The 27,978-nt window shown below is 39.1% G+C and overlaps 2 protein-coding genes across 2 annotated transcripts; one reads left to right on the top strand and one right to left on the bottom strand.

The window, feature by feature from the left end:
* Positions 1-41: 41 nt before the first annotated feature.
* LOC582137 (integrator complex subunit 4) lies at positions 42-20,539 on the bottom strand. The gene is made up of 18 exons (XM_030981792.1): positions 20,396-20,539; positions 19,534-19,690; positions 18,237-18,392; positions 17,258-17,364; positions 16,268-16,474; positions 13,013-13,348; positions 12,074-12,248; positions 11,618-11,823; positions 10,741-10,883; positions 9,997-10,112; positions 8,768-8,901; positions 7,428-7,591; positions 6,607-6,700; positions 5,977-6,060; positions 4,203-4,408; positions 2,452-2,749; positions 1,817-1,937; positions 42-335 (listed from the first exon to the last, which is right to left on the bottom strand). The coding sequence occupies exons 1-18, from the start codon at positions 20,447-20,449 to the stop codon at positions 172-174; spliced, it is 2,922 nt and encodes a 973-aa protein (XP_030837652.1). The 5' UTR covers positions 20,450-20,539; the 3' UTR covers positions 42-171.
* On the top strand, positions 20,530-27,858 carry LOC115918525 (lymphokine-activated killer T-cell-originated protein kinase-like). Its single transcript, XM_030981793.1, has 6 exons — positions 20,530-20,899; positions 22,224-22,350; positions 22,738-22,870; positions 23,274-23,470; positions 25,077-25,227; positions 27,382-27,858. Exons 1-6 carry the CDS (start codon positions 20,691-20,693, stop codon positions 27,597-27,599), a joined length of 1,035 nt encoding a protein of 344 aa, XP_030837653.1. The 5' UTR covers positions 20,530-20,690; the 3' UTR covers positions 27,600-27,858.
* Positions 27,859-27,978: the final 120 nt, after the last annotated feature.

The raw sequence follows: 27,978 nt of genomic DNA, 5'->3' as shown, positions 1-27,978 counted from the left end.
GGGGGACCAACAAGCACCGCTTAGGCATTGTTTTCTATATAGAAGGAACAAGTAGTGCAGTGGGGCTATAACTCTGTGTTAAAGTAGATAAGTTAACACCCTCTGGCTACAAACAGACAATATATTTGACATATCTCTGGCAATTCTCAGCAAATTTTCCCAATATTCTCATCATCTCTTGGCAGGCTTGGGCATTAAAAACACCTTGACGGGTTTACACAGATCCACAGTCCCTCCACTACTACTTGATGATGTCTCCCCTTTGGATGAAGTGGAAGGGCCCAACGCATGGGGTTCATGGGTCATTACAATGCTGACCTCGACTTGACATGGCTCTGTGAATGAAAAGAATAGAAAGAAAAGAAGAACAAAAAACAGGGAAAATTAGAATCCTGAATTCATTTTCAACATTGAAACACACATGTAGGCCTAATTCTATTGTCCTCATGCACCAAGTAAAAATGGTCCTGATCTATCACTGATCAAAAATAGTCTGCAAGCTTAGACTTCCCTTGATGGTGAATTGTGGTTTGGTCTATAACCAGTTCTTCTACTACCCAATTAGTCTTTTCCCATATGGTCTACACCCAGCCCAAATAGACCAAATGGGTAGTATACTGATTGGACATTAGACCATTTGACTATTAGCCTAAATGCTTGCTAGACCAAACGATATGTAGACCAAATGATTATTAGACCATGTTCAAATTCAAATTCAATGTTTATTCAATACTCTTCATAAAAACATTTAAAACATACAAATACAGAATGGAGTTATAAATATAAAAAGACACAAGAAAGTGATAACAAATACAATGGCAATTTATAAGAGCATTTGGGATAGGCAGAAAGGAGGGAAGTTCCTTATATAAAAGCCTACCCCTAAAAACACACATACATGAAAACGAGAACAAAAGAACAGAACAAAAAACAAAGAACATATTAAAACTTACTATCATGCACGATCAGAGTATATAAAAAAAAAATGTCAAAAATTGGCCGATACTATTGATACTAATTATTATATACTTGTTTAACAGAAATTGTTTATATTTGATTTTAAAAAGATTGAGAGTTTTACATTTTTTAATTTCCTGAGGTATACTATTCCATATTAATGGTCCTTTAAAAAATAGTGAATTTTTCATACAAGTCGTTCTAATCTTGGGGAGGTGATAATTTAGGGCATTTCTAGTATTAAAATTATGCACATCACAATTCAAGTTAAAACATGTAGATAAAAAGGTAGGCAAGTTGCCATTAAAACATGAAAACATGAAAACTGCAATATAAAAATTATGCATATCGATTACATTCAAATTACATACAAATATGTTTTAAACCTAACCTAATTTTATACAGTAGGTTTGCGGGTGCACCATGTGTGAGAGAGAGAGAGAGGTTTGAGGAGTCCTGAAAAGGACTGTTTGTTATCTTTCTTAGCATATAGTTCTAAGGAGAACTATAGCGCTTGGAGAGGATGAGTGGCTCGATGTTTCGAACAGGTTGACTATCCGTCGTCAGGAGTGCATGGTGCACCCGCAAACCTACTGTATATCTACATCACCATGCAAGCCGACACTTACAAGCAGCATCTAACCTAATTTTGTCTGTTATTGCCTTAGTCATATTGGTGAAGAAATTTTGTTATATACTGTATATTATACTTTGTGAGAATTTCAAACCACATTTGTACATGTATGTATTATTGCCAATGTAAATTGTACATAATTCAGCCATTTGGCTGCGAAGCGCAATTATAATTAAATCTTTTCAATCAAGTAGACCAACACAGTGACGGGGTAATTGGACTAACCTGACCATAAGCCATGCGAGAGGTAGATTTCAGTCATGAAGCGATGTCTGAGGTTGCTCAGGATTCTGAAGTCACTACTACGGGGGATGAAGAGCTGAGTCCTGGAGTCTGGGAAACGCACCTGTCAAAGCGAGAGGACCGTAGACAGTTATTGCTACTCAAAGATCTTGGATGCCAGATTGTTTAATCTTTATTTGCCACATTATCTTTCAAAATTATAATACTCTCTACAAAATACTTTCTGTTTTATTTATAGACTTCCTGCTATACGATATTGCATAAATGTGAGCTGATATTGGCAACAACCCACACCAGTTTGATTTCTTTTTAGAGGACCTGTAATAATATGCTACGGTTGTATACGTCATAATCAAGTAATCAAAGAGGGGGCAGCAGACTTGTATGCTTACAATTGGCATATAACAGAATGGAAAATAAGCATAACATTAAACAAAATGCAATGAATCTCTGCTGCACATCTCTTTCCATCTTTCTAAGTTAGTGTGCTAGAGCTCTTGGAATGACTCATTAGACGTTTACCTCTATGACAAAAGAGAGCAATCTTCGACGCTACATACGTACACCCCACGATAACTTTCTCTTCGCTATCAAGATTGCTAGGCCGTCATTCTCACCTGAATCCTGATCCGTTCCAGGTCACGGACATTCTCCAGCTCGGCGTCCACAAACAGCCCGAGCGTGAGTCCCGCGGTGAAGCGGTGGGGATTGTCGCTCCCTCCCACCGGCTCGCGGATCGTCGCCGAGACGCAGCTTATGGTGTTGGCAAGGCACAGGATCGGGGCTCGGTTGTGCAGGAGAAGGGGCTGCAGGAACTTGGTGAGGATGGCATGTCGCGCTGCGGAGAGCTTCAGCACCTGGGAGAAGACGGCGTGTGTGAAAGAGTCCGGAGTGATGCTCGCCGATGTGAAGTGTCTACAAGAGAAACGTAAAATGAAACGGAAAATGAAACGTACTGTAACTTGAAATCAATTATAGGGAATAGTTATGCTTAAAACTGTGTGAATTTTTCTAGGATGCCTTGTCTCGCTGCAGAGAGCTTCAGCACCTGGGAGAAGACGGCATGTGTTAAAAGAGTCTGGAGTGATGCTCGCCGATGTGAAGTGTCTGCGAGTGAAACGTAAAATTATACGTTAGTTTGACTACACAAGATGTTTAATTTGTTCACCTTCAGTTGTGTATAAACGATGATGGGTTTATATTCTTTTCATCAAGAGTAGAAAGAACCGAATATTTTCAAAATGGGTAAAATTCAGAGATATTTACTTTTAGTCATGCGAAAAAACCATCAACAGTGATGAATGATTCAATCTTAAAGCCTATCTGCACTAGTTTGGCCAGGAGGGATTAGACCTCCCTGCATGGTCACTGACAGGTGATTATCTCATCAAATCCATTCTCAATTAACATAAGAAAAAGGGGACCATGGGGACCACAGTCACCGATTAGGCATTGTTTGTTGTAATGAGGGTGCAAGTAGCTACAATTAGTAGTGCAGTGGGGCTTTAAAGGGAGGCTTTGCTTTGAAAAGACAACTTGGAATTGTTAAGTTGCAGGAAATCATACATAATAATTGTAATAATTTTTTGTAAATGTACCTTGGACGATAATGAGAAATAATTTTGCAATATTTGACAAGATCTAGATTGCTGCAAATTTCCTGCAAGTTTGACACTATCATACTGCAGAATATTGTTACAAAAATTTGTATTTGTATAATTTTTGTCATTCTAATTTCGAAATCACCATGATTATAATGTTTTATTGTTATATTTCTTGAAAGTGCCAAATAAATGAATAAATGAATCACTTTTACAGAAGTTTTAAAAAGACATGATACATGCATTTGGCATTGATATGTTGAATATTCAATATGAAATATAGTTGGTACATGTACATTAGCACAGGATTCCAGCTTCTAGTGCCTAATTCCTGAGATCTATTTTTGTTTCTCCTTCAAATGCCAGTCGAGAAATTAAAAGCACCTGAAAATGCGATGGCCCTTTTTTGTCATTTTTCTCATGGAAACGTGCCTATCCCTTTATACAAAATTTTACAAAACAATCATAAATACATGAGGGGAATTTTAACATCCCACCTGTTTTATTTTAAGAACATCATTATCAAAATTATCATTCCCATTTGTTTTGTATTTTTGTAAAAACATAGGATGGTACGTGTCATATAATTATTTGTTATACCGTAATATCATTTACCACTGCATATAAAAGCTACAATGTTAATTGTTAATTTGTGATTTTCTTATTTATATAATTGTTTTATATACGTATTGTGAAACAAAATGTTCATGTATATAATTGAGGTTTACTAATAAAATTCAAATTCAAACTTTGTGAGGATAACTCACTCTTGCATGGCCGACGCTCTGGTGAGAAACCTCTGCGCGAGGTGACTGGAGGAGCTACCACTGCTGCCACTGTTGCTGGCGCTCCCCCTGAGCTGTACCACAAGTTGCAGGGCCCAGGCTCGGAGACGGAGTTGCTGCACCATGGCGAGCTCGGACTCGCTGCAGCCCACGTAGAGGTGCTGGAGTCTGTAACTCAGCTCTATCACCTAGGAGGGATCAAATCAAGAGGAGTGGCATTGAGTAGATTATGGAGGCCTGGAGGGTGTTTCACAAAGACTAGGATTGACTTTAAGTTGGACTTAACTATGGCAGGCTGTTCATGCCGCTAGTTGCTCTCACCATTGGTCTCTCAATTATGATCTTTAGACAATATTTTTTCCTTCAAAAAAGGAAAATTCTGTAGATTTGTGACCACGATTTGTACGTCCCTTGAGAAACCAATGCCAGGAATGGTTAGAGGATCTAGTGGCATGAAAGGCCTGCCATAGTTAAGTTCAACTTAAAGTTGATCTTAGTCTTTGTGAAACACTCCCCAGGAGAGGGCATGCGCAAAGAATTTTGATTCTACATGTAAAGGCTTGTTCACATATGATGCGTTACATCGCCACTAAAATAGTTGCCATGTTTTTGTTATGTGTAAATGAACAGTAGCTGTGTGCAACGAAGGAGCTGCATGTATTTATTGAACTCTATTAGGTCTTAGAGTAAAAGAGCGAGTGTGTGGGTGATAGAGAGAGGGGGGGGGGGGTCGGGAGAGACAGAGAGAGAGGGAGTGGGGAAGAGAGAGAGAGAGGGTGGGGGGGGGGTGGTGGGGAGAGACAGAGAGAGAGAGGGAGTGGGGAAAGAGAGATAGAGGGGGGGGGGGAGACACAGAGAGAGGGAGTGGGGAAAGAGAGACAGAGAGAGAGGGGGTGGGGAGAGACAGAGAGAGAGGGGGTGGGGAGAGACACAGAGAGGGAGTGGGGAAAGAGAGAGAGAGAGAGAGGGGGTGGGGAGAGACAGAGAGAGAGGGGTGGGGAGAGACACAGAGAGGGAGTGGGGAAAGAGAGAGAGAGAGAGAGGGGGTGGGGAGAGACAGAGAGAGAGGGGGTGGGGAGAGACACAGAGAGGGAGTGGGGAAAGAGAGAGAGAGAGAGGGGGGGTGGGGAAAGAGAGAGAGAGAGGGGGTGGGGAGAGACAGAGAGAGGGAGTGGGGAAAGAGAGAGAGAGAGGGGGTGGGGAGAGACAGAGAGAGAGGGAGTGGGGAAAGAGAGAGAGAGAGAGAGGGGGTGGTGGGGAGAGAGAGAGAGAGAGAGAGAGGGAGTGGGGGAAAGAGAGAGAAAGAGAGAGAGAGAGTAAAGGCTTGTTCAGATGTTAACAATCATTAGCATCATTTCACAATGTTTAATCTGAGATACACGGCCTTACGTGCTACCAGTGTCTGTGATATGGTGTCATATTGAAGCCCTAAAAAAATGTGCCTCAAAATGATCATGAAGTGCCTCAAAAAAGTAAAAATCTTTGAGTGACCGGTTTTACCATACTCATTTTCCCCAATAGACTGTAGTGTTATGAAAACGATAAATTAAATTTTGATTTCTAATCACAAATATCTTGATAATCAGACAGGCGATCGGCTTGAAAAAGTCATGGGATTCCTGACTGACCTACAGGTTTATAATTATGATTGGAGCATGAGCTAAATCCAGGATTTTGTTTCAGAATCTGAGGCAATTTGTTACAGAGTCACTTAGAGTCACTTCAGAGCACTGAATGATAAGAATGGTTCACTTACCCTTTCTGAAGCGGCTAGAGCAGTCTCGGCACTCTGTTGAGGGCAGAGCATGGCAGGGACGTTCCAGTGTTCACCACTCAATGCCTGCAACACAAAAAAAGACTCAAGGTTTAATATGCAATATTTAACTCCGCTTCGTTGACAATCAGTCGTAGGCGAAAGACTTCATGCATAGCTGATCGTCAACGAAACGGAGTTAAGTCTTTTGTCAATTCTGCTTGTTGCTATGGCAGGCAGCCAGTGAAAACGAATTCGTTTGATAAAATTATGGAAATGCAAGCACTACTATAAACAAACAGAACTTTGTCAATCCTTGCTCATTTCTTCTGATTGAGGTGTCATATAAAAGGGCAGAAACTCAACTTTCTAGAAATGTGATTTTCTCTTTGAAATTCAGATACCGTCCGCCAAATGACTTTTTGGTGTCCTCTCTTCAAATTCATTTCAATCACTCATGCGTGAAATATGCATCATATGAATTGCATCAAATGAAAGAAGAGGATCTAAGCTCTCCAAATATGTGTCATTTATTAATTATAAAATAATGTGACTAAGTTATGATAAAACATTGATAATTCTCAGTTTCGTTTTTTCTGGGACGCACTGTATATATGTTTGGTCATAGATTACCTTTGCAAGGGTGAGCCGACAATCAATGTACATGGAATATAACTGGGCGGTGGCAGCTATCTTTGGCTCTAACTCGCTGATACGCTGCAGATCTCTGAGAAAAAGAGACGGAGAGATGATAAAAATGAATGAGATCGTGTTTGAACGCAAGCTACAGCACATGTGCAGTATTGGATTCAGTCAGTTTTAAATGAGGAGTTGTTAAGAAAATTCATAACAGAGACTATATGCGGTAACAAATATTCAAATATTTGAAGAAGTTTCTTCCCCCTTTGTTTTCGTCTGTTCATGCATCTTCTCTTAGCTTCTTTCTCTCATTTTCTCTATCTATCACTCTTGTCCTTCATTTCTTTATTAATAAAACAGATGTTCTGTATCTTATCTCATTTTCCAATTCCTTGAATGATCTTGACATCAGCTAGTTTTGACAAGTATGTCTTCTGTGCTTTTCTCTTCATTTCACTTTTCCCTTTTTTCTGTGCTTTCTTTCTATTTTCTCTTCTGTTCTACCATCCTGGTCTCACTCCTCTCTGTTACCCTCCAACTCTTTTTCTCTACCTTCCTCTCCCGCTTCCTCTATCCCTTTCTCTTTTCCTCTTTCTCTTTTGTCTCTTCCACTCCCTCTATCCCTTTCTTTTTCTCTTTTGTCTCTTCCACTCCCTCTATCCCTTTCTCTTTATCTCGTCTCTTCCTCTCCCTCTATCACTTTCTCTCTTCTCTTCTACTCCCTCTATCCCTTTCTCTCTTTCTCTCTTCTCTTCCGTCTTCCCTCTATCACTCCCTGCCTCTCTATATAATCCTCCCTTCTATACTGCACCAACCTAATAGTGAGTTGCATGATGTTAATAGCAGCTGAGTTTGATAGACCATCGAGACCCTTGAGTTTGTCCAAGGTTTGTTGTAAGAAGTCTTGAGGGTTGGTCTGTCTGTCAGCCATACTGTCTCCTGTTTCTGATAACCCCTGTCTTCTGGTTAGCTGAAGGTTCTATGAAATGATGGAGAGAAAGTTCAAATTAGAATAAAATTAGATAATTGTTTCACCCCCCTCCTCTTTCCTTGTATACAAGTTGATGTGCAAGAGCAAGTCACAACAATTAAAATGGACATTATTTTCTTTCAATCATCATCATAATCATCATCACAACTTAAAGTGAATCTGTAAAATTGCCTCAGATTCTGAAACAAAATCCTGGACTTAGCCCTTTCTGCAATCATAATTATATACCTTTAGGTCAGTCAGGAATCCCATGACTTTTACAAGCTGATCACCTGTCTGATTATCAAGATATTTATGATTTGAAATCGAAATCAAATTGTTTGTTTTCCTAACAGTTTTTATAACGCTACAGTCTATTGGGGAAACTGAGTATGGTAAAACCGGTCACTCAAAAATTCTTACTTTTTTGAGGCACTTCATGATCATTTTGAATAGCAATTTTTATAGGACTTCAATAATACACCATATCACAAACACTGATAACACGTAGGGCCATGCATCTCAGAATTGCATTGTTAAACGATGCTTTGAAAACTCTATCAGCACCCCCAAAAAGTATCTGAATTCTAAATTCACTCCAACACCAATATCAATATGAACAACATCATAGCCCAAAGATTTACTAGTAACCTCTATCAATATCATCACCACTGCAATAATCATCATCTTCACTATCATGGTCATCATTATCATCATCACCGTCATCATCATCGTCATCATCATCATCAGTATCATCGTCATCATCATCACCATCATCACCATCATCACCATCATCTTCTTCATCATCATCATCATCATCATCATCATCATCATCACCATCATCACCATCATCATCATCATCATCATCACCATCATCACCATCATCATCGTCATCATCATCATCATCATCACCATCATCACCATCATCATCATCATCATCATCATCATCATCATTATCATCATCATTATCATCATCATCATCATCACTATCATCATTATCATCACCATCACCAAAACCCCCATCATCATCATCATCATTATCATCATCATTACCATCATCACCATCATTACAATCATCATCCACATCAACATCACAATCATCATCATCACCATCATCATAATCATCATCACCATCACTATCACTCTTAAATTCATCAACAATGAACATTCCTATCTGAAACCTACCTCAACTACAGGTACTAGGTGTGGCAGGGAGTCCCTCAGATAGGTGTAATGTCTGAAGGTATACTCAGGGAATAGGGCAGACATGGTGGGAGAGTTGACAGCAGAATTCAAGATCATGATCATCACGGCAATGTCTGGGTAAAGCATTAGTCAAGGACACAATATGGAATATGGAACAAATATTACCCCAGAAAAATTTCTGGGGAGTGTTTCACAAGATTGACTTTAAGTTGGACTTAAGAATGGCAGGCCATTCATGCCACTAGTTGCTTTCACCATTATGATCTTTAGGTAATAGTTTTCCCTTCAATAATAAACTATCAAAAAAATGTAAATTTTGTAGATTTGTGACCATTATTTGTAAGTCCCTTGAGAGACCAATACCAGTAAATGGTGAGAGCAAACAGTGGCATGAAAGGCCTGTCAAAGTTAAGTCCGACTTAAAGTTGATCTTGGAGGCTGTTCACACCGGCAGTGACGGCGCGCGCTAGACCGCGCTATCTCTGCGGTTTGGAAGGTACAACGTCGTGTCGGTCCGCCCAACAGCGAGCCACGGCGAGCCAAAACGGCGTGCCACTGGAGCACCTCTTAAATTGGGGGTGGTCCACGAGAGAGCGCGCGGTCTAGCGCGCTAGAAAGAAGGGGGTGCTACGATAGACCGCGCTATCTCATTGCGGTTTGAACAGCCTCTTAGTCTTTGTGAAACACTCACCTGGATGGATTGAAACCCTAGAGTGCAACATTCTTTGGAGTATTATCTGCACACGTGATGTGAGTAAAGAGGACTGTGGCAATGAACTGCATGTTCCGTTAGTCGACCGAAGAAGGTTAAGAGTTCAATTTGACTATCTCTTGTATAGATGGTGACGTAAAACTCAGTCTGTAAAAATTCAGGGGGGTGTTTCACAAAGATCCTAAATTGAACTTTTCTCTAAGTTGGACTAACAATTATGGAAAGTCATTAGCATCTTTGAAAATATTTTGTAAAAGTGATTTTAAAAGGCATAAAATGTTCATTCAAATCATTTATATTTTCGTTTTTGAACATACTTATTTTAAGGCTACAAACTTAGAGTTAAGATTGACTTTAAGGAGGTTTGAGAAACACCCCCCAGCAGATCTCATTGTTGTTATTGTTTTAGTTGTATTGGCATGTATCATTCATTTATGGATATTTACGCATTAATGCATGTGTGTATAGTCTCAATATCAGACACACTAAAGGATACAGCCTGGGTCGTCCATGTCGGGCTCTGGTGTATCAAAGTAAGGATGTGTACCAAGAAGGTCTGGTACCAAGGCTAAGGTCAGGTCTGGATGGGCAGTACCAAGGTTTTTCAAACAGCTGAAATGAATTGATAAAAAATGTAAAATATGATAAGAGTAAGAATTGCAGAAACAGTAACAATTATCAAAATTTATAGATACATGAGTATTGATAGAGCATCTACTGGCTATCATTCTATGAAAATGGTTTTTGTAAACCCGCAATACCATTGAGATGAAGGCTTCCCGTATGTGAATACAAATGTATGTATGTAAACGAATGAGCCAATGTCTATAAGATAATGCAAGGAATCGACGACCCCCAGTCAACTAAATTCTGTCATCGTAACCACTGTCACAGTAAAAAGAGGTCACCAGTTCAAACTACAAAAGAAGCACATAAAATCTAAATTGAGGCAGAGCTCTTTTTCACAGAGAGTAGTAAACGGTTGGAAGAGTCTTTCATCATATGTAGCAGAAAGTCCATCACTCAATTCTTTCAAATCAAATCTTGATATGTACTGGTCACTGAACAAAGACAAGTTTAATCCTGCTCAATTATTAAACTGTCCATGTTTATCCGTAACTGCACAGCACCAAATTCAGGAGTAACTCACTAGCGGACACCGAGGGGCAAAAAAGTTTTGTATAACTTTATGCCTACTTTCGAGGTATGATAAAATGAAGTGAACAATCTATAAACTCACTTCCAGATGGAGAGTCTGTCGTGGGGGTACTTGCTCAGGTTCCTGATGAGGAACATCAGGGCCTTGTGGAGACAGGACTTGGTTACCATGGTAATGGAGGAGAGCAGCTCATGGAGAGCCTCCCTTATTTCCTTGGATGAATCCTGCAAACAGCAACAAAATCAACAAAGTAATAAATGAAATGAATGAATAAAGATACATGTCATAATTTTGTTGTGAGGGGGGTGATATGAGGGTTTTCTTTTTCTCATTAAATTATATTATGAAAATAAATTGTGTAACACATTTACAAACAGCAATTCAGGGGATTTTGTTTAGGTCAGTTACACAATTTTGCTAATTCACAGTGATAAAACAAAGAATGTTTTAGAAATAAGCTTTTAGTTCAGGTCCTCCTGAATTTAAAACCACCACTCTTAATTAGCCATCATGCCTCTTTATCTTTCTTCCCTTTACAATTGGAAAGCCAGCATTAGTTCAGGCAAACACTCTCGATCTCGTTGTTGAACAAGTCAACCTTACCAGACTAGCATATCAACAAGGTTTCAAAACCAGTCCCTCCCGATTTTTAAAACCAATGCTCTACCACTGAGCCATTACCCCTCCTACCTCACCCCTTTCCACAAAGAAAGAAATCACAATTTAAAGGTATACAGTGTAGATCAGTTCTGGTCATGCGATTGCATTGTGAAAGAAATGTTGTGGAATCGATCAGAAAATGTTAATCATCTAGCATATAAGTATTGGTGTGTACTGCAAGGTTATGGAATCATCAAAATGATAAGAAATTTGGCCTAGTCTTGGTAAAGTTACAAGCGTTTCCTAAACTGGTCTATACCTTTAAGCCTAATAATCAAGTAAAATTTCCCAAACTCACATCTAGCACATTGAGAATGATCTCAAGCTGGTCTTCCCTCAGCTTAATATGGTGGTTGATCTTCCTTAGACTGTGGATGGCGTTCAGCCGAACACTCTCGATCTCGTCGTTGAACATGTCGACGAGGAAGTCAAGGGAGAGGATGGCGAAGGACGGTGACTGGAAAGCCAGCTCACAGAGAGAGTCTAGAGCAATGGATCTCACCTCTGATGCAAAAAACAAACACACATTAAAAAATATCAGTCATCATGAAAACTTTTCCTTTAAAATTGAAACCCCCATTTGACTTTCACCACTTCTAGAGCTGAGATTGTGTTAAGCCTTAAGTAAACACTAGTGCTGTAACACTAGATTTGAACCTCAAAGCCTATCACTTGAAAGTAAACTAAAGAAGAAAACAAAATTTAAATGACCTTTAAAAAAAATATATGACTGGAGATATCTATGAAACCTCACCTAAATATTCATCCTCGAGACCATGAACGAAGGCACCACATGCCCCGGAAGTAATTAGACTGACGGAATCGGGGTCAACGTCCTCTTGTGGCTTATCATCGGCCCATTTCTTACCGGTCGACCATTCACCCGATGTGAACTGCTCCTTCTGTCTTTCATGGGCTGAAAACTTTTTCTGAAAATTGTTGGTACATTGATAAGAATAATGTTAAATGAATCAATATGCAATGACTCCAACCCTTATTAACAAAGTCTGTTAAAAACAAGTTTTTACCCTCCCACCCTCCCTAGGAGGTATGATAGGATAACACAAGCCATGGCCTGGTGGAAATAGTAGACTAATCTAAAATTCTGAGCAGGATATCGGACAGAAATATTTCTTGTAATACTGAATCTCACACATTTCAAATCTGGATTTCATGGCAAAAAAGGCTATTTTCATTCAATGTAGCATGCTTTCCATGAGTAGAGCATCAAGGGGAAAATGGAATTAAGGAGACAATTGAAAATGACTATTATTTCATTGTACAAACAAATCAGTTTTCTAACATTGCATGACATCAATATATGGCTAATTGAAAAATTTGAGATTGTCATCCATGCAGTGAACCAAACTTTCAAGCATCCATAACCTGTTTGATTTTGTCCAAACTTTCACAAATCTCTCTCTCTCTGATTTTTTTTACAAATCTTCACAAATCTCTCTCTCTCTCTCTTTCTCTCTCTCTCTATATATCTCTCTATCTATATCTCTATCTTTCTATCTATCTCTATCGCTCTCTCTCTCAATCTCTCTCTCTCTCTCTCTCTCTTAATCTCTCCCTCTCTCTCTCAATCTCTCTCTCTCTTGATATTTCTACCTTCACGCAAGGCAGTATTCTTACAAGTGTTTGCTTGCCCAAAAAAGTTATCATCATTGAACTTTGACCCCTGTCTCACCCTGAGTCCTGACATCAGTTTCTTGTCCAGAGTCTGCTCCAGGAACCTGGTACTGACGGAATGCAGCGAGCCCAGGAGACCCGCTGCCTCCGCTCGCACCTTGATCGAAGAATCTGTCACCATGTCGCAAATCTTGGCAAAACCGTCGTCGACGAGTCTCAGGGTCTCCTCGGAAGTTCCAGGAGCTGAGACGGGCTCGTCAGGGTGGACTTGGCCCAGGACCCAGACTAGTTTGAGTGCCACCAGCCGTACCCCTTCGTGGTCGTCCGTCAAGGATTTGATGGACTGCTGGTAGAGATCCAGGTCAAGTTTCTGTCCTCGCTGGTGGAGGGCGAACTGTGATGGGGGAGTTTAGAATTGTAAAGTTTAATGAGTGAGCGCTAGAGTGGTAGCAGGCATGAACAAATAAAAGCATCATAATCATAACTGTATTGATCATTAATATCAATCTACAACTTTTTTATTTAGATATGGGAAGGCATAAACTCTACTTAGTATACTCTAGGTGAGGACCATCTTTCATACAGAAGATTCTCTCCCCCACAAGCTACAAGCATTACAAGATTACTCTAAAAACTATGTTATATTTGCTTTATGATTATATAAATTATTGAATATAACAGCCATACATGTATGTTTTACTCTCAACAAAACAGATAAAGATAAAAATGAGTAGATAAGATAGGGTTCGTCGATCTTCTACATTAATCAGACTGACAAGCTGTTGTGCCGCTCTCAGATTCTTAGCATGCACACAAGCCACAAAGCAAATTTCTGATGACTTGCTTCAAAAGTGTTGACTGCTCTATGCATGTACATGTCTCACCATTTTGTAAATGAGACAGGGCTTTCCCTCCTTGTCAATTAAAGGGATCGTTTAACAATGTTAAATCTGAGATACACGCTCCTAAATGTTACCAGTGTCTGTGATATGGTGTAATATTGAAGCCCTGAAAAAAATTGCGCTTCAAAATGATCAAGAAGTGCCTCAAAAGAGTAAAAATATTTGAGTGACCGGTTTTGCCATACTTGTTTTCCCCTATAGACTGTAGTGTTATGAAAACCGTTCAGCGAACGGTCTTCAAAATTTGTAATTCCAATCATTAATATCTTGATAAGTAGTAGTAGTAGTAGTAGTAGTAGTAGTAGTAGTAGTAGTAGTACATAGTTTACATAGGATTTGTAAGACCACTCCTCGAATATGCCTGCCCTGCCTGGAACGGAGCATTGACTTTCGCCCAGTCCAACAAGATCGAAAATGTTCAAAAACGGGCATTAAGAATTATACTAGGTAGATATTACATATCCTATTCAAATGCCCTTTCAATGACCAAGCTTCAAACTCTCCATGCTCGCCGAGAAGAGCTATGCCTCAAGTTTGCCCTGAAAGCACTAAAATCCGACCAATCAGACTGGTTTAAACTAAACGCCAGCACCAGAAACACACGGAAATCACGTATCTGTATAGAACCTAAGTCCAAAACAGAACGTTACAGGAAAAGCCCAGTCCCATATCTCACCAGGTTACTCAACAACGCATAAATTCCCCTGATTCCTGCCCGATTCCACACCTCTTATTTAAATCGTATGCCTTTTGTTGCTTTTAATACTGCTCAACTTTATACCCATCAACTCATAAAGATTAGTGCATGTAATCCACATTGTAATGGATACACTTGTGTTTTTAACTGTCAAACTGATTAATTAGTGAATATATCTCTTATAGTTACGCACGTTCCCATGTACATTCTATGTCTTTACATATTTAAAGTTTTTACGCATATATTCTGTTATTGTTATTGATTGGTAAATTGTACTGTCTTTCTCTGTAAGGGAAACTTTGTAATTTACTTTGTAATTTCTTTCTAATCGCCTTTTCCTTGTCGTCTTACTTTCATCATCATTCCGCTTCTCCATGTCTTCACAGTTCCAACTGTTCCATTCTTCTCATTCCACTCCCTCCCTATCTCCCTCTCCCTCTCCCATCTTCCGCATGTCTTCCTGTTTTTCTTTCTAACTTCACTCTCTCTCTCTCTACATCGTTCTCTCCCTAACCTTTAATCATGTTTCTATGATAAATCCTTATATATTGTGTAGCTTTATAGACATTCAATGTGCATTACGGTTCGAAGTTAAACAAATCTTCAGTACTTACTTGTTATAACTCCATTAATCAGCCTCAATTTATATTTAAAATATGAATATTCCTCACTTAACAATGATCACAGGAAAAAAATAACGCAGAATCTATTTTATTTGTTTCATCAATTTGTTTGTAAGTAGGGAATATGTAATTAGTTATGATCTACCCGACTGTGTATTATGTGTACTTGTCCATATTATCTAAGTTTGTTGAAATGATTTTTAATACATGTAAAACTTGCAATGTAATTTAGCTTTCGGGCTACCATTTTGAAGTTGTCTAATAAAAAAACCATTCTACTACTACTACTACTAAGATGCACAGAGAGGAGAAAGAATAACCAGGCTAAGAAACTATACATGTATGGTGACTACATCAATGAAGATGGAAGAAAAAAATAGTACATTTTTAGCAGGTGAATTTTCAATTGTACAACACGTGCTCCGGTGATAATTGCTTCATGGTTTAATCCTCCACTACCCAAATTCTGAACTTAAACCCTGGACCAAACACTACTACCCTAAACCTTACCTAACGTCCCATCGCAAACCTAACCCTTACCCTAAGCCTAGATGTACAGTATACCTTTCATGAAATGAGGATCGAATCAATTTACTAAGGAGTATACCGTATATCAGGGCTTTGTTTCATAAACCTTGATATCTACTACAAGTTTCAATAATTGTTATAAGCTACTAGAATTGTGGCATCTGATTGGCTGAGAGCATACTTGTCATAGAAATTCAGCATTTGTTATTGATGACGAGTTTTATGAAACAGGGCCCTAGGGGTGATTCACAAAGATCCTAAGTAGAACTTATCTTTATCAAGTATGGAAAGCTGTAGCATCTTGAAAATATTTTGTAAAAGTTTTTTTGAAGGCATAAAATGTTGATTCAAATCATTCACATTTTTTTTTATTATCAAGGAGATTTCATGTTCTTGATGTGGAATTTATGAAAAGTCTGAAATACTTGAATTTTTGCTTTTGAATATATTTTATTTTAAGGCTGCAAATGGCTCTTCATAACGTTTAAGTCCAACTTAGAGTTAAGTTTGACTTAGGATCTTTGTGAAACACCCCCTGGTCCCATGGTCATCTCATTCCTTACCATAGCTTGGAAAGCGGCCTCCCTGACCCGAGCGTCCCTGTCGCTCGTGAATTCACCCAGCATCCTCTGCAGATTGCCCTTACGACGCTCCTTGCCACTCTTTCCAGAGGACGATGACGACGCCACAGATTTGAGGTCACACATGCCAAGCTGACCAATCATGCTCAAGCTGGCACATCGTACGGCATGGTTAGAGTCCGTTAAATGCTTCAATGGGAAAAGATTTGTAATGCTGGAATTACTGAAAAGTTATATTTCCAAAAAAATGTTCAAAAAGTTTTGTCAGTGTTAAAAATCACATACATGTACATGTATACTGCACACTGTAAATAAAATGTATCTCAGCAAATATAAAATTGTCAGTTGACCAGTAGTTATATCTGCAACATTGCGATTACCTTGGTGTACATGTATACCAGGAAACGTAAATTAGACAGGTAAAAAACAATTTGTATATATAGGTAGAATGTATAAAATCGACCTCAACAAACTTTATCTGGCATTGCCATTCCATAAGTAGATGGTTAAGGAGTATGAAGAAAATATAAGATATCATTAAACCTTGCGTAAAGAGCGCATGAAATCAAAGTTGGACTTGGTTTCAGTGCGAATCCTTTTCTATGCGAGTCTGTAAGCACATAAATGGGAGTGTATTTAAATTGCAACATTTCTTTGTAGAAGAAACATTTAATGCCCCTCTGCACTAGTTTGACCAAGAGGGATTAGACCACCCTGTGTGGTCACTGGCAGGTGATTATCTCATCAAATCAGCTCTCAATCAACATAAGAAAAAGGGGACCCTGGGGGACCAATGGTCACCGATTAGGCATTGTTTGCTATATAGAGGGCGCAAGTAGCTATATGTAGTGCAGTCCCGCTTTAAAGCTCATAGTTTGACTGCGGTATAACAAAATGGAACCCCTGTAATACATCAAGAGCAGCACATGATTTTGTAATTGACACACTTCAAAGTATAAACGTTAGGATTACCTTTTGAGCAAGTTGTACAAGCTGACGGTGGAGATCAGAAGTCAGTGGAAGGCTTCGGCCAATCACAGTGAGTGTGGTAAATATTTGACCTTTGACCTTGTGAGAACCTGCACAAATAAACAGTGTCATGAAATCTTGACGTAAATGCAATTCCTAAATTAACAATTACTAAATTTTATTCATTTCATGTATTGGCCAACCATGGCGTCCTGGGTAAACAAAATGAGGTTTCATGTAGATGAGAGATAAATAAATTAACAAAATAGCACCCTTTACTCTCTCTCTTTGGTTCTCCTATTTCAATCATTGTTATCATAACCCCCAACCTCCTTCACAGATTCTTTCTGTATGGTCATAATTTGTTCCACATCATGTTGTTTTTTTTCTCCCTCATCTTATGCTATGAGCACTTTTTCCCTTTACACATTTTTGGGGGCTCCTGTACATCTATGGGTCTATCAAAGAGGGTTGAAGTCTATGGAAAATGCATATTGGTAATAACAGTGTTTTTTTGTACAGCACTCATGTTTGTAAAACTTGACACTCCTGCTATCAGCATGGCTGCCATTTATACGGAACTCTAGCAATTCATGAAATTGATTCCCGCCAGCTACCCATTTACCTCACCTGGGTCTCGTATGGCAAACATAGACTAGTAATGTCTTGCCAAAAGACGTCAGAGCTCCAGCAGGGATTCGAACCCCACACATTGTGATTGACAGTCCGGCGAGTTATCCACTAGACCACAACACCACCACTAAACCCTAATCAAATTTACAACATCCAACAAGTCAAACAGTCCCCTTTTCCATGGCAGCATTTCATGAAACCGTCATAAGGGCAAGTTCACCGAGATCCCCTCGAAACGTGTGTTAAACTTAATACAAGCATTTCAATGCGATGTCGTTGAATTTGTACTTATGACAGTTTCGTGAGACGCTGCCCATATTCCTAAGTTAACCTTTCACCCCTTTCTCACCTTCTGTATTTAACAGGGTCATCAGGTCATTGGCAATACCCACAGCATTCACACCTGGGAGTCTTGCAATGTGACCCAAGAGTTCAATGATCTTTGACCTGACGTGGGCTCCTTCTTCTTTGCTGTAGTGCTCAAAAAGGGTGTTGATAATACTCTCTGGTTGGAAGAACAAACAAAACTAGTACTGTTACAGCTGAACAAAATGCTCAATTTAAAGACTACATCAAATTGTTTTACCATTATTTTTGACCACTTTTCAACTTGGGGCAGAGTTGATCTTAATTTAGGCATTCGTATCATTATTTTTTGTTTATAATACTCTTGTTTTGGGTGTAAATTACATCCTAATTCATTCACAAAAATGTGCATGGAAATCCAAAATAAACTCAGCCTGAATGTAAAGATGCCTTTTATTTGTAGAATATTAAACTGTCATATATTTAATTGGTTGTACATATTTTAACGTCAAGACTATTATAATCAATACTCGTATATTACCAACATCACATCAATCAGTATCATTATACTCTATCATCATCGGTAGCAGGAGGAGCATCATCATCATCATAACAATTATTATCAGTCACCTCTACCATCAATATCAACATCAAGATCTTCATCATCACTATCATTCATAACCATCACTCTCACCATAATCATCATCACCACCATCATCACCATCTTCACAAACATCAACATCATCATAATCATAATCATCATCATTATCACCATCATCACCATCACCTCAACCACCATCCTCGTCATCACTATCGCCTCCGCCACCACAATCATCACCACCACCACAATCTCCACCACCACCACCATCACCATCATCCTCACTATCAAGGTCTTTCCATTTAAATCGTTTGATTTCGGCTTTCTGTTCATTCTCACGTTTTACTCTGATGGGTGCAAGACGAAAAGCTTAAGTTTGGCTCTTTTCAACGCGATTTTCCCATCCTCACTATTAATTATCACCATCATTCTCCTCACCATAATCATAATCACCATCATCACCACCACCACCTAGACCATCATCATCATTATCACCACTATCATCACCATCATCCCCTCCACCATCACCACCATCAGCACCACCACAACCACCACCACCATCATCATCTCCACCACCACCATGATCATATAATGATCACCACTATCATCACTAACATCACCATCCCTTCCACCACCACCACCACCACTACCACCACTACTAAACCACCACCACCACTACCATCACCACCACCATCACCACCACCACCACTACCGCCACTACCACCATCACCACCATCATCACCTGCAGCATCTTGGCTGACTGGTAACTGATTCTCTAGATCAAGCAGCTGAGTGAGGGCCTCTCTTGAAGTGCCAGCCCTCTGAAGATCGAGGGTGACCTGGGAGGTCTGGGGGCGTGTTACAAGCCTAACCTTGATTGGAGGTGCCTTGGGTTCCTCCTGTTCAATGAAAATAAGTAAAACAAAAATAATCATTTATTCATATTTTGTTATGAAAAGAGACACTCATTTGGTTAACAAAAATAATGGCACAAGGACAAGCCTGTAAGAACTATATTTTCAATAATAGATGTTTAAGACAGTATGACCTTTATATTTGTAAATAACATGAAATTACCCAATACTAGCTAGGCCTAGGGCAAAATCTTGAAGAAAACAATTGAAATAGACACCTTCAACTTCACCTCACCTTCACTTCACCTCATTGTGCAAGTGTAACTCTCCATGACTTTCATTCCCAAGACCGGTCATCCTCACTCGACTCAGATTTTTTTCAAAATTTAGTCTCACTCTCATGGAGTCTCACTCTCAGTCGGACGTCTCGCGTCTGTCGGCGACATTGTCATTTTCACAATTGAAATTCCATTCTTAAATCTTAGATTAAATTTAACGAGTCATGCGATAAATCATGCAAATGGCTTTGGAGTACCTTATATCTATTCTTTACATTCTAGTATTTACAACTATCAAGATTAATTGGGACTGTTTTTTTTTGGGGGGGGGGGGGCTGTGTCCTGGCTTCACGAACAACATCAACTGCTCACTGATATTAACACTACACTAATATTAGTATGTGGTACAGTACTGTATCTACCAGTGGAAGAATACATCGACATCTAGCTACCTTGTGTTTGCTTTTATTACCTGAATTATTTGGCTGAACTCCTCATATGCACGCTTTTTCAGATGGGCTGCCATTCTGTAATGAGAAATTCAATTAATCCAATTACAGTCAATAATTTCGTGGTGGAAATACAAGCTCGCTGTCCATTTCGGAAATTAAACCACGCCCTCTCATGGCAGAAATTATGTAACTTGCGGTAAAATTAAAATCAACGATAACGAATTTTATTGAAAAATCAAAATCACAGCAATATTCAAAGAAGGAAGGATAACTAGATCTAATTGTATTTCCAACAACAGGGAATTCGGAAAGGCTATGGCATCAACAGAGGATAAAGCTACCAAAGGCTCCCTGAAGAACGTGAGTTCGGATTTCCTGACCCCCGTGCATCCGGCGAAGAGAAGTCGAGTCTCGGTGGCTACCCCCGCCCGGAACTCTCCCGCTACCAAGCTTCAAATTCCCGCTTCTCCATTTATGAAGAAGCTTGGTTGGGGAACTGGCGTGTCAGTTTATTTGCTCGAAAGGTTTGTCACTTTCATTATTAAACATTTGTAGATTGTAGATCTAATCTACAAAGCTAATATAAAAAGAGTAAAAGACTAAAAAAAATGATGATGGATTGCTGATTTTTATGATGATGATCTCTCTCTCTCTGTTGAGTGTTGTTGTCCCTCCGCTTTTCGGAGATCAGCGAGTAGAGTCTATATCGCATTCGAAGTAGTAGGCTGCTGTAAATATGTTATAAAATCCTTAGTTGGAGGGTATGGAGTGCAGGCGATGGGCATGAATTTTGTAAAGATAGTGAAGTGTCATCTTTAAAATAGAATCATTGACAGTGGAGGGAAGGTATGGATCATATGGCAAGAGAATAGCGCAAGTCAGATGGGAAGGGTCCTGGGTGTTGAGCAGTGGTGTATTTGGTGCAGAGTCGAGGACATTATGCAGGAGTCTACTGGCTCTGTCGATAAGGTCTTCCAGAAGGTTGACAGTAGTCGAGCAGGCAGCCACAACGTGAACTACGGTATCCTCCTCAAGATTGCAGAGAGGACACTTTGTGTTGGTTGCTTTCTTAATCTTGGTAAGACGGGTTCGGGTGAGGTAGGTTGATGTGAGGAGCTGTGCTCTTATGGTCAGTGCCTGTCTGATTATTGTTGATGGTGGGTCATTGGGGTAGAATGAATGATGATGATGTAAATTGTAACTAAAAAACTGATTTAGCAGTGATTATGTCTACAGTACACTACAGATAGTATTAGAGATCTAAGTCATGTCATGCAATGAATGGGCCCATCCCATATTATAAGTTAACCGATTATTAGAAACTTCCCATTTGACTTGTTTTAGATCTAGATCTATCTCATCTGTCTTCCAAATTATTATTCTTTTTGTCGTTTGTTGTACTTGTGGGTCTGTTTCACATCCAATTCCAAATGATCTCTCCAGCCCAGTTACTGGCCCAATCAGTGTTCTCTTGCCAGTGTTGGTACATCTGAATCTGAAGTTCTGTGAGTCCTGTGACGTTCTGTCACTACATCATTGACTCTCTTAGACCAAAAGCTTCAGTCTCTCTAATCGTTGGTTGTTCCACTGAGACTACGTCTGGCTCCACTAGACCTCCGATTATAGAGACTGAAGTTCGTCCTATGAGGACTGGGCCCTGTGCATGTTGTCTTTGAACTTGGTTCGTTCGGTTAGCATCCTCCTATTAATGTTGACTTCTGTGGGTCTGTCAGAGGTAGGCCTACTGAAAATTTCGTAGCAAGTGGTAGACTACAATACAATCCTAATTCCTAAGACCTGACCACCACCACTATTTTTTATTTTGTTTTGTTCTTTTTTTCTCTGAAGGAGTCCAAGGCCTGACGGTAGTGGACGTTCACCATGGGCTGTCAAAAAAATCCGCAGCAAGTACAAAAAAGGCAGAGGAGATGTAGACGTAGAAGGAAGGCTTAAAAAGGAAGCAGTAATTCTTAAGGTACCTCTATCTTTATAATTCTAAGCAACTAGGAAAGGAGACTGAAATGCATTTGCTCCAAAATTGTAAAATGGAAACCTGGCAATGATGTAGTAATTATTATGTCAGGGCCTTTAGAAAGCCCCACTGCACTACTTATAGCTACTTGCGCCCTCTATAGCAAACTATTCCTAATCTGTGCCTGTTGGCCCCCATGATCCCCTTTTTCTTATGTTAATTGAGAGCTAATTTGATGAGATAACCATCTGTCACTGACCTTGCAGGAAGGTCTAATACCCCCTGGCCAAAGTAGTATAGACGAGCTTTGATACTGATATGGCTACCCTGTGTAAACAAGACCTAATTATTCAAAGCATTCGTTGTAATAAAAGTATTATGCTTTTTCAGAAAATGAGCCATGCTAACATCGTGGAGTTCCGAGCCCTTAGCAAGTCAGCTGATGGATCGCTGTGTCTGTCTATGGAAAATGGTCAACAGTCCTTGATGGGTATGATCGATCAACGCAAGGAAGCGGGAAAAGGTAAGAGTATGAAAGATGAACAAGTCTAGGATAGCTTTCATCTAAACTCATTTAAAAAAAAATTGGCAATTCAAGTTTGAGCGTCGATATATCTCTGAAGAATTCAGTGTTGGACAAGAAGAATGCATTTTGCACTCTGTCCATCTCTCTCTCTCTCTCTCTCTCTCTCTCTCTCTCTCTGTCTGACTGTCTGAATTAGGGCCCTCGTTGATATTTTTGTATAAGTAAGCTTTGAAACATCACATTCTCAAGAAACATAAATCGGGACAAATCAATTTTTCACATATTTAAATAATTACAAAACTCAGTAAGGTTATGAATAGAATAGTTTAGTTTTAAACTGTATGTAGTGACAATTAATATTAGATGTGTAAGCAAGTCGTCATATGAATTTGACTTTTAGGTCCATTCCCGGCAGCCCAGATCTACCAAGTGGCCCTGTCCCTGGCCTCGGCCCTGAACTACCTTCACAACGACCTCAAGTACATCCACGGTGACCTCAAGAGTGGCAACGTCCTGGTCAAGGGCGACTTTGAGACGGTCAAGCTCTGCGATTTCGGAGTCGCACTCAAACTGACGGACGACTTGAACGGCCTGGAGGTACAGTCAACACTAGTCATAGTGGCGAGCTCTATATGAAGAGCTGAATTCCAAAAGGAGCTAAATCTACTTGATGAAAATTGAGTTATTGATATCAGAACATTGTCACTTAAGTACCCATCTTTCAACAAAATTATTTACCTAAATTTTGACAGCAATTATGAAAAAATGCACTTTCTAATATCACTTTTCCTTAGACGCCTGTACAAAATCTGGTAAACTATTTTTTTTCTCTGAAGTTACAAAAATGGATTTAGCTCTTTTTGGAAATAAACTCTTCATATGCAAAGGTCACTTTTGTTTCCTGAAATCAAATTAATAAAAATCTGTCCATCTATAGTGGTCCTTGGTGTATTGAAAGACCACCTGACTTGTCTATAATGGTCACATGTATTTTCTTTAGAATAAATTATGTAGTCGACAGCCTGTCTGCAATGGCACCTGTCTATTGTTTCCTGGGGAGTGTTTCACAAAGACTAAGAACTACTTTAAGTTGGACTTAACTATGGCAGGCTGTTCATGCCACTGTTTGCTCTCACCATTATGATCTTTAGATAATATTTTTTCCTTCAATAATGAATTAGCAAAAAATGTAAATTCTGTAGGTTTATTACAATGATTTGTACGTCCCTTGAAAGAACAATGCCAGTTAATGGTGAGAGCAAACAGTGGCATGAACGGCCTGCCATATTTAAGTCCAACTTAAAGTCGATCTTAGTTTTTGTGAAACACTACTCTGTTCTGATTGCTTTGAGTGGCCTTTATAGACAGGTTTGAGCTTGACTCCTCCCATTTGTGAGAATTTTTGTGCCATGGACATGGAACCCAAGGATTTGGATGTTGCACTGTAAATTTAGACTAGAAAACATCTAGGCAAACCGAACCAATCTAAGAAAACTAAATACGTGAATCATGAAAACCTATTTCAGATAGTTGCTGTTATATCCCACACCAAAATATTCATGTTTAGGCATCAATGTAGTTCAAGCTTTTGTGTATTTTCAGGAAAAATTATATTGTAAGTTAGTACATCAACCCCCTCCTACTGCCCCCTCTCGGATAGAATTTGATCTGTACACCTATGATGTTTTTTAATTCAATGTATAAAACAATTAAGTGCATTCCAGGATTCATCAGATGTGCACCTTTTCTTTGCTAATCTGCGTTCCATTTCTTAATGAATGAGAGAAGGGCAGAATGTAAAGATCATAGAAGGAAGAGAAAGGAAGGAAGTACTGAATAGTGGCAGAAAATGGATAGAAGGAAAGAGTTTTGGAAGGTGAAAGGATTGAGGTAGACGGAATTGGAGAGTTCCCAAACCGTGTTATAGAACAAGATAACAGAATGTAGGCTTACCCGAATGTGAGCAAGAAGCTAGTTGTGAGAGATTGAAACACAACTCTGGAAGGTACATGTAGTAGCAAATTAATAGCGCTGGAAGGTAACTGGATATATGTCTAAAACGGAAAGGAATGGACAAAATGTAATTAATGCTGTTGTAAAAATGATGATGATGATAACGATAATAATAATAATATTAATAATAATAATGATATTAATAATAGTAATAATAATCATAATAATTGTACATTCATCCATTCTTCAGAACCCTACTGATGACTACGTCGGCTCTCAGCCATGGAATGCTATGGAGGTCCACATGGCCGGTGACATCACGCATAAGACGGACATGTTCTCATACGGTCTGGTCATCTGGGAGATGATGTCCCTAGAGGCCCCCCATCTTGATCTACTTTGTGAGTTTCTTTCCTTTCTTTAGTATTATACCCCGTGTCCACGCACAGCAGATTCATTGTATAACTATCCTGAAACGGTATAGTTATACCGTTTCGGGATATTTATACAATGAAATGGTGTGTGCGTATGCTTACAAACGATACGTCGTATAACGAAACGTTGAATAACGAAACGCGGGTCTGGGCATCGTTTCGAACTAGAACTCGATAAAGAATCCAGGAATGTGTTGTGTGTGGACGTAACTAGTGTAACTGGTCGAACTAGAACGGTATAACTTGGCGGGGCTTAACGTGACCGCGAGCAAATTAACGAGACCTAACCTCTCATTTCCGGCTTTCGTTTCATGACCGCAGTAGCAAACTGCGAACAACAACGTTTCGCTGTAGAGTTTGGGGATTACTTTCTTGTGTGTCTCACAGTCTGGACGCCCTGGAATTTATACAATGATTCTTTATACAACGTTTCTTTATAGAGTTTCGGAATAAAAAAATTGTGTGTGGGCACGCTGGTATAGGATAGAAATGGACTCTCACAGAGAATTTGACACTGTTCTGGTGTTTACCCAATGTCAGTTGTTGTCAATAATCGGGATTAGCCTTCAGATTTATGATAAACAGGCCTTATGCTTTACATTTCAATCACCCATACCCCCATACCCCATCCAATCACCCATACAGTAAAGTCATGCTTTAACCTTTCCCTCACTTGAAGACTCTCCGAGAGATTATAGGGTATTTCTTGAAAGTCCTAGAAGCAGAAAAATTAGAGAACCAGATCAATGAAATTTTGATCGAAAACCGATTAAAATAATTTGAAATTTGTTTTGAGGGTGCAATCAATCCCAAAAAAAAGTTCAAAAGTCTTTATTTTCCATTCAGAAAATTTTCAATCATACATTCACCCTAAATGTTAATATTGCAAATATGTTTTATACAACCCCTGTATGAAACAAGGGTATTCCATCATCAATAAATAAGAAAATGAAAGTTTTTGTAAATGTATATACAGAGCAAGTTGGAGAGGAGCTTGCAAGATAATTCAGTGTTGCCACTGTGTGTTAACACAGATGACAACTTCGAAAATTCACAACTTTCATATTACTACTAATATGATTTTGCTCAAACTTTAACTGATTTATTTCCCTCATTTTTCTGCTTTTATTTAAAGCTTGATATCATGGTGGACTTCCCCTTTAAATAGATGGGTGTAGTAAGTACACAGGGGTTCTAGAGAAAAACATGCATAACTTGAAATTCATTCATAAGTAAACAGGTCTATAAATACGGTAGTGTTTTTAGCTCTTCCGGCCTGAAGGGCCTGATGAGCTTATGCCATGGCGTGGCGTCCGTCCGTCCGTCCGTCCTTCCTTCCGTCCTTCCATCCGTCCATCCACAGATTTTAAAATGCTTCTTCTTCGTTATTTTTCAACCGATTTTGATTCTGATTGTTTCTTATGATAGGGCTAGGAGGGGGATTTAAAACTTCTACACAGAATCGTGAAATTCATTATCTATGCTAATTTATGCAAATTTATTCGAAATCACAAAATATGCTTCTCCTTCATTTCTCGACCGATTTTGATTGGGTTTGCTTTATCTGGTAGAGCTAACTTTGGTACACTAAACTTCTACACAGAATGTTGAGATTTTGCTCCATTGATTAATTATGGTAATTTATGCAAATTTATTCCAAAAATAATTAAAAATTCACAAAATATGCTTCTTCTCCTTCATATTTCGACTATTTTGATTTGATTTGCCTTATATCATAGAGCTAACTTTGGTACACTAAACCTCTACGCAGAATTTTGAAATTTTTCTCCATTAATTAATTATGGTAATTTATGCAAATTTATTCCAGAAAAAAACAAAAATTGCTTCTTCTCCCTCATTTCTTGACCGATTTTGATTTGGTTTGCTTTATCTGATAGAGCTAAATTTGGTTTACTAAATTTCTACACAGAATTTTGAGATTTTGCTCCATTGATTAATTATGGTAATTTATGCAAATTTATTCTAAAAATAATTTAAAAATCACAAAAAATAAAATTAAACCAGTTCAAAAGTGTACCACATAAAATTTACGATATTTGTTGTTGCGAGATGCGGATGAGCGCTACGTCATTGACGTTCTGTTTTTTTTTTTTTTTACAGTTAGTGGAGATGACAGCGAGTATGACGACGATGAGACAAGCTTTGACGAGTCTGAGTTTGAGGCAGCATTGGGAACCAGACCCCCGCTACCCAAAGAGAACCTAGGACCCGCGTACCAGTTCCTCATTGAACTTTTCTGTGCCTGTACCATCGAAGACCCCACCCAGAGGCCTAGTGCTAAGATGACTCTCGCTGCCCTGGAAGATGTGATGCTCTAGACTAGAGATTAGCCAACTATTCCTATGTTGGAGGAATGGTCCCTATTTCAGGGCCTTCAGACTAGTGTTAAGAACCCTGGAGTTTCTCTCTCTTGATTAAAAACGTCTGCATTAAAGTCTATTAAAGCGGGAACTGCACTACTTGTGGCTACTTGCGCCCTCTTTTGGCACCTGAATATCTTAATGACACCCTCCAAATATATACACCAACTCGTAATCTTCGTTCAGCGACCGACACATGTAAACTTAACATTCCCAAATCTAGACTCTCAGCAGCTTCAAAACGCTTTGCAGTAGCTGCATCAAAGACTTGGAACAGCATCCCTCTTTCCTTAAGGGAAATTTACCTGTCTTGCCACCTTCAAAAGGTCCCTCAAAA

This window comes from Strongylocentrotus purpuratus, unplaced genomic scaffold (assembly GCF_000002235.5).
Source record: "Strongylocentrotus purpuratus isolate Spur 01 unplaced genomic scaffold, Spur_5.0 spur5_scaffold_12, whole genome shotgun sequence".
In the NCBI taxonomy this organism is placed as follows: Eukaryota; Metazoa; Echinodermata; class Echinoidea; order Camarodonta; family Strongylocentrotidae; genus Strongylocentrotus; species Strongylocentrotus purpuratus.
Note: the sequence above shows the minus strand (reverse complement) of the source record. Positions and strands in the feature narration are given on the sequence as shown.

What these genes read in the sequence shown, in the direction of transcription:
- LOC582137 (XM_030981792.1), bottom strand. Translation starts at nt 20,449, where the DNA reads ATGGCAGCCCATCTGAAAAAGCGTGCATATGAGGAGTTCAGCCAAATA. An exon ending in AGTCAGCCAAGATGCTGCAG is followed by an intron (nt 18,393 to 19,533) that starts GTGATGATGGTG and finishes TCTTCCAACCAG; the next exon opens with AGAGTATTATCAACACCCTT. An exon ending in CTCTAGCCGCTTCAGAAAGG is followed by an intron (nt 4,409 to 5,976) that starts GTAAGTGAACCA and finishes GATCCCTCCTAG; the next exon opens with GTGATAGAGCTGAGTTACAG.
- LOC115918525 (XM_030981793.1), top strand. Translation starts at nt 20,691, where the DNA reads ATGGCATCAACAGAGGATAAAGCTACCAAAGGCTCCCTGAAGAACGTG. An exon ending in TCAGTTTATTTGCTCGAAAG is followed by an intron (nt 20,900 to 22,223) that starts GTTTGTCACTTT and finishes TTTTCTCTGAAG; the next exon opens with GAGTCCAAGGCCTGACGGTA. An exon ending in CCCCCATCTTGATCTACTTT is followed by an intron (nt 25,228 to 27,381) that starts GTGAGTTTCTTT and finishes TTTTTTTTACAG; the next exon opens with TTAGTGGAGATGACAGCGAG.